At 33.8% G+C, this 11080-nt stretch overlaps 1 protein-coding gene across 1 annotated transcript; it reads left to right on the top strand.

Annotated features, from left to right (window-relative positions):
* The first annotated feature begins 659 nt into the window (after window positions 1-659).
* LOC140831744 (monothiol glutaredoxin-S10-like) lies at window positions 660-1127 on the top strand. Its single transcript, XM_073195491.1, has one exon. The coding sequence runs from the start codon at window positions 701-703 to the stop codon at window positions 1007-1009; it is 309 nt and encodes a 102-aa protein (XP_073051592.1). The 5' UTR covers window positions 660-700; the 3' UTR covers window positions 1010-1127.
* Window positions 1128-11080: the final 9953 nt, after the last annotated feature.

An 11080-nucleotide genomic window follows, 5' to 3' on the forward strand; every position in this document is an offset into this window, starting at 1 on the left:
AGAAAACGATGCCCAACACACATTTCAGATATATTGTAATAATCTCAAGATCTTTAATTGTTCAAAAATGTGAATATACATACAGACAAAGAACACCAGCGTAAAAATTATCATTTATCGAACCTTCATATAAATCTCACGACCACAAGTTGGCTCGTATACTTAAAATTTAAATGTATTGTACGTATTATTTATGTGTCCATCAACTCGAGGCATGCATGAGAATATCTATCACCAGAAAAAAAAAACAAAAAAATTATAAGCAATCATAATGAGGATACGCATTTTACGAAAAAAGCAAAAATTGCATTTTTTTTGTTAATTGGTGTTATATATTTCTCTTTTTACGATTTTTACGATTCTAATCGTATGTATTATTAAATTCTTGTTTTACTTTGATTATTAGTTTATTTTTTTTTACAATTTTGATATTTTTTCCAAGTTGATACTAATGTCACGTCAATTTTGATTTGATGCAATTAAGTCCCCCAACATAGATTACTACCAGCAAATAGCTAGCCACCTCTTGATATGATGGAATATATTCACAATCTTAAAGAATTTTGACTTTTTCCATCCACATGCTCTGAATTAAACAACTCAAAATATTCATATATATCAACATCTTTCACTTCTCTATATAAACACACACAAAACCTCATCAGCTCCATCACAAGTCCACTCCAATTACTACAAAATAATGGATTACATGCTCCAACTCGCTTCACAGAAGGCAGTGGTGATCTTTAGCAAGAGCTCGTGTTGCATGTGTCACGCGATCAAGAGGCTTTTTTACGAGCAAGGCGTCAGCCCGATGGTGTACGAGCTAGACGAGCTTGTAAATGGGATGGAAATGGAACGTGCTTTAGTAAGGCTCGGTTGCAACCCGTCGGTTCCGGCCGTGTTCATCGGGGGCAAATTTGTTGGGCGGGCGAACAATGTACTAACTCTACAAGTTGATGGATCACTGAAGAAAATGCTCAAAGATGCTGGAGCTCTTTGGCTTTGACAAGTGCTTCGGGGCTTGTATAAGATTAACCTAGGGTGGTCATATCCGTCTTTTAGCATCCTTTTTGCATGGATGCATGTATTTGTGATAACAAGGTTATTACAAGAAATTTGTCTAACTTTTATATATTTATATAGATTTTGATATGTTGTTCATCTATCGTGCACACTTATGTGAGAACAGATAGGTGAAACTCACCTAGTCGATACATATATATATATATTTTGGTTGTGCTTGAGTGAGGCAGTAAAATCTCAAATAATAAGGCAGAAAATAACATTAAAAACTTTATATGACGAATGTGAGATGGTAAATACCATATATTCCTTGTAAGTACGAGATTTAATTTCTTACCTAAGTTGCCCGATGAAGTTAAAATTAGGTTACAACCATTCAAAACTTATACGCATTCTACGCACACTCGATGTAAATTCCCCGACGAGCAATCAACGGTGTGAGACACGACAACCCCGTGCATGTTTTAAAGGAGAGCTCACCCCATCCTACGATATCGGGGTCGGTTAGTTTCGCTACGGTTGAAGATCAACCGGAGTATATATATAAGCTGCCAATTTGGTTGAGTTCCTTTTTTTTTAACGTAGGATCAACCATGAACCTCACGTGTTTGAGTAAATTATACGTGGTCTTTATATATATTGCTGAAGTGTTGCTCAATTGTAGTATCATGTTTTATTAGCCAAATATCCTATTTTCTTCGACTTTTTTAAGTCACAAAAAGTTATGCGTCGATCCACTTGATTTTTGCACGTACGAGGATATACAATATATTAAATTCGAGTATTTTAGTAATTTGGATTTTTTTACTTATTCGTGTGTGTAGTAGAGATGCAAGCATGTCGCATATATAAAAAGTTTGATTAAATCCCTCCATGTTTTACTATATAAATAGGTCTCTTGTGAGAAAGACGGGTCAATTCTATTCTTATTCACAATAAAAAATAATATTTGTAGCATAAAATATAATACTTTTTTCGTGAATGACCCAAATAGATATCCGTCTCACAAAATACGACCCATGAAACCGTCTTACATAAGTTTTTGTCTTACTATATTCCCTATGTCATCAACATGCCTTTCTGCGTATACAATGATTCTCTTAATTTAGAAAAAACGAGTAATTGCCTTTATCGAGATTATACACAGATTATTTAATATATATGATACGATTGACAATATACCTTAAAGATATAACTTATATCTAACTTTTTCCAGTGACGTAACAACTCGCCGTAAATATTTTCGATGTGTACACAGTACAAACCAAGCTATCCAGGAAAACCATACCGAGCAAACTATGTGCAACAAGCTCATCTGAAAAAATATTGGTCGGAAAAATCGAACACATGATCATTGATTAAATATACACCTCCACTGACTCGTACACCAACTTTTGTCTACTTTAATCTTTATAATTATAATATATCCAAGATCTAAGATATTCGATTAAAATGATACTTTATCAATAAAACCACGAAATCTTAAAATAAAAAAATTGATATATCTTTTCCGGTGAAAAGTATTATTTATTTTCTCCACCTGCGCCACTTCCACGGAATATATTTCGTGATTTTATTTTTTATTTTGTTGCGTAAAAGGGAGATTGGGGTGGCACAATTTACTTTACACGTATAAGATGAATGAAGAATTTTAAGGCGACTCGAATCTTCGCGACCTATGAAAAATCAATGAACTTTTATTTTTAGAGATAAATCATACTTATATTTAGCAAAAACTTGTTTGAGACGATTTCACAGGTCGTATTTTGTAAGACATATCTCTTATTTTGGTATTCTATGAAAAAATTAATTTTTATGCTAAGAGTATTACTTTATTTTTCGATATGATTGACCCGTTTCACAGATAAAGATTCGTGAGACTGTCTCACAAGAAACCTACTCCTTATTTTTGTTCTCATTCTTAATTGTATCTCATGTTTTGTATATGTTAATTATATCATTTGTTAGTTCAACATTAAGAGATTATGATCGTCACAAATAAGGACGACCGACAAATTGAACACTTAAATTAGGGTTTAGGGCAAAGTGAGACAAAGTTAGAGATTAGAAACACTAATAGTTCAATTCGGGGAAGAAAAGAAGTCATGTGGTTTTCACATGTGCTGATCGTCAACTCTTAATATTAAACTAACGAAATCGAGACGAAATTGAGACATAATCTCAAAATTGATGAATATGATTAGCATAGTCAAAATTAAACTTGATGAACAAAATTGTAAGAACAAATTATAAGGATATAATTAATTATGAATTATTCTTTTTTTTTGTTTTACCATAAAAATCAATCAACTAGAAATTATTAATTTATTAGTGATTAACGCATGTGTTATATTAGCATAATATTCATGAGTTAATTACATCTACATCCTCTAAGATTTTCATATTAAAAATAAAATCAACTATATTTAAATATTACATAAATATCCCTCAAAAAATAAAAATTAAATTCGATAACTTCTAACATTACATATATATATATATATATATATATATATATATATATATATATATATATATAAAGTTTTAGAGTATAAATTTTTAATTATATATATTTCATTTAATTTAAATGAAAGGAAAATAACATAAATATAGAAATATCTATAATTATTTTAACTGTTAAATAATTTTTACTTTTATTTATGTGGGGACCCGGACGCTAATCATTTCTTAATCATCGTTGGGATTTAATTATCAGTTCTGATAAACAGGGTCTAAAAAAATTTCTCTTTTTAAAATGCATCTGCGGAAGGTAATGGAATCTAAATAATATACATCTCTGTATAAAAACTACATTTCAGTATGAAAGTACAATATTGTACAAACTAGGTCTAAGGTTCAGTTACTAAATTCAAGTAATAAAACCAAGTCTACAATAAGTCCGGAATCACCACACTAACTCGTCTTCTCTCCTCATCTTCTTGACCCTGATCCAGCCCCACCTGTTGTCATGCACACATACAAAACAAGACAACAGCCGGATAACTCCGGTGAGAATAAATCCCAGTATAAAACATGGTAAACATGCATATATAGAAAGTAAATCATGAAATATTCTATCATGAATAAACTTAAAAACAATAGATTCCATGATCTGTGAAATCAAATCAAATTATCATGCAACTCGAATCTGATAAACATGCAACTCAAATCAAATCATAAAAACATGCTATCATGACTGAAAGCAATATAAAAAAATGTGTTTCATAGTCTATGAAACCACATCCATAAACACATGCAGTTCTAGTCAAATCATGTCTAGACTTGACTCAACTATAACTCTAGGGATCCCGGTGTGAATAAGACGTCAATGGCTGTCACCTACCCTCCCAATCGGGGTGACTGTACGTCTTATTCCTAGACTTCGGTCTGAGCTGTATCGAGTAATCTACAATAGGAGGGTGTCTGCTCCTACGTAACGATACACGTAACGTCTAGAAGTCTGACTATCTGTCAAACTTTCCTATCTCAAATGCAATGTATAACAATCTGTAAACAAATCATGCTCATTTCAAAAGATTTGAATATAAAGTCTATAAACAAATCATAATCATATCAAAAGATAAACAATAATCAAGTATGTGATTTTATTGGGAAACTCAAATGAGATCTGATTTGAGTTGTATCTTCCCAGATATCACATGAATTATACCTTTGTCGTCCCGGTCTGACGAAGACGAAGTCTCGAAGTCGAATCTGTCCATATCAATCTGATAATGACAAATCACATAAATACAATATCAGTATATATCTCAGTTCCGAATCTGTTCTGATCAATACTCAACTCGGTATACAATCTGATCCAAGTCAACAATATAACAATGAATCTCAATCAATATCATATCTGATCAATCTAAATCAATACTGATGTTTCGACGGCATAACAATACAATCTGAATAACCCCGTCAGTTCTGAACATCACAAATATAATACTGGAACTCATAATCTGTGTCAATATAATTCATACTCTGAATACTAACACAATTCTGATATAGAATCTCAGTCAATATCTTTCAAAAATCATAACAATTACAGAAACGGTCTGTTCTTTAATCTGACTTCAATTCTATAATGTCTACGGTAACAGAAACATCATATCTGAATCATATTCAATTCTAATAATATCATAAATTCAAATCATGTCTAAACGTAACAAAACTTACGTCCAATTGTAGCCTGCGTCGACAGGAATACAGTACTGTACTCGAAATCAAAAACAGACGGGCAAATCTTTCATAACCTTCAAATTCCTAAACTAAAAAGGCGTAAGGTTTTCGAGAGGATTTGCTCGTTCTTCTTCTTGGTAAATTCTGAAGTGTAACATATGTATATAAATATATATATATATATATATATATATATATATATATAAATATATATATATATACCCACGTTGCATGCTTCAAAACGTGGCACATTTCATGTTTTCCAGGTGGCGCTCGGGCGGTTAATCTTTACCGCCCGGGCGCGGAAGTTTCTGTCGACATATTTTCTTAACACACATTGGCGCTCGGGCGGTCAAAAACTACCGCCCGGGTGCCACATCTTCTGCCCGAACCATGCTCTTGTTGAACATTGGCGCTCGGGCGGTCACTTTCTACCGCTCGGGCGCCAATAGTTCTGTCCAAAACTTGCACAATTTATATGCTTTGCCCAACCTGGTCTTGGAATGGCCCGACTTCTTCATTCAAGTTCGTATAACCTCAATCATGTCAATTAATCACGTCTGATTTCAATAATTAAGTCTCGGGCATTACATTTCTCCCCCTCTTAGGTCTGAGTTCGTCCTCGAACTTGCAAGTAATCAATTCAGATATATCAGAAGAAATGTATACAGAGTTTTAAATCAAAAACTCATCTCAATTAATCTATTCTGAAATCTCAATCTTTAATTCTCAATTCTATCTCTCAAAATGGCTTTGAGAAAATCAATTCCGCAACACTGGCTATACACCATCCGTATATGTCAATCTACAGTTCATAGTAATTCAATACTATTGACAGTTATCAATTTTGTTTAGCCCGATCAAGGATATATTCAATCTTCCACTCCGAATACCAAGCATCATCATCTGATGTTGGTTTATCAAATCTGTCATTTCTGAGCTATCTTATCTCAGTACTCTTTTGATAGCTATCACACACAATCATCCATAAAGTAACAATACCTCATGTCAACTAGTGCTAACATCCAGCACTACCGCTCTCTGGATATCTTCCATATCTGGATAGTACACTCTGGCTATCCGTCAATCGGTGAAAAATCTGCGAAATAACGTATGGTATACTCTGCCATATGTGCAAAATAAATCACAATCACAATCTGATACATTTCATTGCCACATTCTGTGCAATCTGATCATTTCTTTGACATCAATTTGTGTCATTTGCTCATGTTTGTACATCATCTTGTACAAACTGATAGATATAGATTGAACAATCTGTCAATCACAATCATATCATATTTCAATCTGGAAAAAATGGCGGTAATTTCATTACGAAAGCCATAGAAATGCACTCTCATCTCTATTCAGAAACATACACATCTGTAATAATCTTCTGATTTCTGTCTTCATTTGTTGACAATTTGTACAATTCAGTACAATTTCTGTCAAAATTTCAGTACAAATCTGTCACAACTGACTTAATCTGTTTATATCAAAACTGTTTGTTCGAATATCATACATTCTCAGTCACAAACATGACAACCGAAGTCACTACAGCGCATTTCTGACACTATCTGTGATTTCAGCTTCGAACTATTCGGCATAACAATCAGTTAATAATAAAAATTAAAGAAGAAATACCTACCTGGTAATCGGCTCTGACTATCAATATCAATTCTGTTATACAATTCTGAAACATTCTGACATCACAAGATAATCAGTCCTAATACAAAAACACATAATCACATATTTGTTACTCTGATCGATACCCTATTCTGATTATCGAAATCAAGTTCTGAACATTCTGAGCACATTTCTGAATAGCTGTACCTCTCGAAAATAACTCTGATACAATTGAACTGTATATATTCTCAACGGTTCACAATAATCTGTAGCATATACGGATTCAAAACACAGTAATATCAAATCATAAACGAAATATCAATATCCTATATAGATCTAGTGAGTTCAAGGAACTCATAAAACAAGGATTTCTGGTAAATATCTTTATGTCATTCTGATCAACTGTTATATCTCATCTGCAAATAAAATATGCTCCCCAAAACAATATAAGATGTCTCAAATACTGATTTAGAACAATAACAATACTCAGCAGATATAAAGCAACAGTCGAATAAAATAATCTGTCAAATCAGACAAACTACGTTTCTGACATTTCTGAAATTTCTGATCTTTCTGAGATCGATATCTTATCAGCCACTGCTCACAATCTCAAATGTGTCAAACTCAATCGGTATACTAACTTCAGATATCGCATACTTTGAATACAATCTGTTTCATGCAGGATTCTTATCTGAATAATTTCTGTATACATTCATTACAGTTCTCAGCATATTCAATACAATCTTCAGATATTCTATTCAATCAATCAAATGCTGTAAATATATCAAAATCTTCATAGATATAACATGCATAGAATCGTCAGAACGTCTCTGAAGATACTGAAACACGCCAAAGAGCAACACTAAATCAAATATGTCAGTACTCTTCTACTGATCTTTCAATTCTTTCAATTCATTTTGTATCATTCTGTACATTCAATGTTATTCTATACTGAATTAGAAAACAACAATCAGTATCTGATCTGAATTCAATTCTGAAATCTATCTTTCTGATATAAAGCAACTCTAAAATCTTATCTGACAACATCAGCCAACTCGCACATCATTGGCAAATCTGCCAATGTTAGGCTCGATTTCAGTACATCTACTGAATACATAAGGATACAATCTGCTTCTTTCTGTATTAATCGAGTCATATACAATACAGATATCAAAGGAATTCTAAATCTAGAATCCTTATCGTGGTGTCTCCACTGATCAGTCATTTCTGGTCTGAATCTTACCATTTCTGGAACAAATTCTACAACATGTCTGTACTTGTTCAGCATATATATATATATATATATATATATATATATCAATAATGCGTTCAAATCAGAAAACACAAGTACATCATAATCTATCTCTATTTCATTCTCATCTTACTGTAGTATACACTATATACAGAAATCTCTGATATCAACATTTCCTCAAAAAGCAAGGACATCAATATTACAGTACATACAAACCCAACAGATACAGCATATCTCCATGCAATTTAGTCAAAGATATTCTTAACAAATGCATTAGTATATATCAATACATATGCAATAGAATCATAAAGAATAGTACTTGTTGTAAATTCCGGATCTGTGTTTTCAATTGAACTCTGTTCCCTACAATCTTCGGGAACGCTTATGGGGACAGACTTTAGCAAAGTGTCCCGGCTGTCCACAAATATTGCATCTACCAGTCACTCCCTGGCATTGCTCGGTGGAATGTCTTCCTCCGCAACTCCTGCAATACACTCCAGTATGGCTTGGACCAGAAACGCTGGAGCTAGATGAACCGCTTTCTAGCTTCTTGAATGGCTTCTTCCGAGCTTTCAGCAAATCTTGCTTCCCACTCGTACTGCCGTGATCATATTGGAGAGGGGATTGCTGTGTCTGGGGTTGCTTCACACACAACCTCCCTAGCTGTCTCATCAGACTCGCCTCAGCTCTCTTTGCTCTACTCAAAATATCAGCAAAATGGTAAGGTCGCTGCAGGTTCATAAATGCAATTACCTCCGAATTCAACCCTCTGATGAACTGATTTACTATAGCTTCATCATTTCCAGCTATCCGAGGAGCAAAATGCAGTAGAGTAGAGAATTTAGCCACATATTCTTCAATATTCACTTGACCTTGGCTCAAATTCTCAAACTCTGCTTTCTTGTCCTCTCGGTACGAGGCTGAGAAAAATCTTCGATAAAATTCAGTTCTGAATATTTCCCACGAAATCACTGTACCTCTCTGTTCCCACATTCTTCTACTGGTAATCCACCAACTCCTGGCGGCTTCTCGTAACTGATAAGGTACCATTTTAACTCTCTGTTCATCTGTACAATCAAGTAAATCAAACAGTATTTCTATGTCATCGAACCAGTTCTGACAATCTTCAGATGTCTCGGTACCACTCAGAATCGGCGGCTGTAATAACTGAAATTCTTTCATCTTTTCTTCTAGCTGAGTTTCTGATGCATCTATATGTTCAGACGAAGTACTGCCCTTTTCTGAAATTCTTCGAGGCGGTATATCTGATAATCAAACAGATTAGTACATAATCTATACAATCTGTCTCAGCCCTCCTTTGATCATATACCTCTGATCCAGACTCGGTTCTGATTCAGGCTTAACAATTACATGCTGCAATCAACTCAGATAACAAACAACATGTAATAGGGAAAGCAATAAATCATGCTAGCACCCATAATGTAAGTCAACATTGATATAAATCCCATGCTAGCAATCACATGCAAGGAATACAATTCAATCTACCCCGCTCATTCTCTACTATCTCAGTCTAAAAGATCTATCAACTCTGACTATCTCAATCTAAAGGATCTATCGCTCTGATATCACCTGTTGTGGGGACCCGGACGCTAATCATTTTCTTAATCATCGTTGGGATTTAATTATCAGTTCTGATAAACAGGGTCTAAAAAAATTTTTCTTTTTAAAATGCATCTGCGGAAGGTAATGGAATCTAAATAATATACATCTCTGTATAAAAACTTCATTTCAGTATGAAAGTACAATATTGTACAAGCTAGGTCTAAGGTTCAGTTACTAAATTCAAGTAATAAAACCAAGTCTACAATACGTCCGGAATCACCACGCTAACTCGTCTTCTCTCCTCATCTTCTTGACCCTGATCCAGCCCCACCTGTTGTCATGCACACAAACAAAACAAGACAACAGCCGGATAACTCCGGTGAGAATAAATCCCAGTATAAAACATGGTAAACATGCATATACAGAAAGTAAATCATGAAATATTCTATCATGAATAAACTTAAAAACAATAGATTCCATGATCTGCGAAATCAAATCAAATAATCATGCCACTCGAATCTGATAAACATGCAACTCAAATCAAATCATAAAAACATGCTATCATGACTGAAAGCAATATAAAAAAATATTTTTCATAGTCTATGAAACCACATCCATAAACACATGCAGTTCTAGTCAAATCATGTCTAGACTTGACTCAACTATAACTCTAGGGATCCCGGTGTGAATAAGACGTCAATGGCTGTCACCTACCCTCCCAATCGGGGTGACTGTACGTCTTATTCCTAGACTTCGGTCTGAGCTGTATCGAGTAATCTACAATAGGAGGGTGTCTGCTCCTACGTAACGATACACGGAACGTCTAGAAGTCTGACTATCTGTCAAACTTTCCTATCTCAAATGCAATGTCTAACAATCTGTAAACAAATCATGCTCATTTCAAAAGATTTGAATATAAAGTCTATAAACAAATCATAATCATATCAAAAGATAAACAATAATCAAGTATGTGATTTTATTGGGAAACTCAAATGAGATCTGATTTGAGTTGTATCTTCCCAGATATCACATGAATTATATCTTTGTCGTCCCGGTCTGACGAAGACGAAGTCTCGAAGTCGAATCTGTCCATATCAATCTGATAATGACAAATCACATAAATACAATATCAGTATATATCTCAGTTCCGAATCTGTTCTGATCAATACTCAACTCGGTATACAATCTGATCCAAGTCAACAATATAACAATGAATCTCAATCAATATCATATCTGATCAATCTAAATCAATACTGATGTTTCGACGGCATAACAATACAATCTGAATAACCCCGTCAGTTCTGAACATCACAAATATAATACTGGAACTCATAATCTGTGTCAATATAATTCATACTCTGAATACTAACACAATTCTGATATAGAATCTCAGTCAATATCTTTCAAAAATCATAACAATTACAGAAACAG

Source organism: Primulina eburnea, chromosome 5 (genome assembly GCF_022965805.1).
Source record: "Primulina eburnea isolate SZY01 chromosome 5, ASM2296580v1, whole genome shotgun sequence".
Classification (NCBI taxonomy): domain Eukaryota; kingdom Viridiplantae; phylum Streptophyta; class Magnoliopsida; order Lamiales; family Gesneriaceae; genus Primulina; species Primulina eburnea.

Bases quoted from the DNA above. Each gene is read 5' to 3' on its own strand.
- LOC140831744 (XM_073195491.1), top strand. From the start codon at position 701: ATGGATTACATGCTCCAACTCGCTTCACAGAAGGCAGTGGTGATCTTT.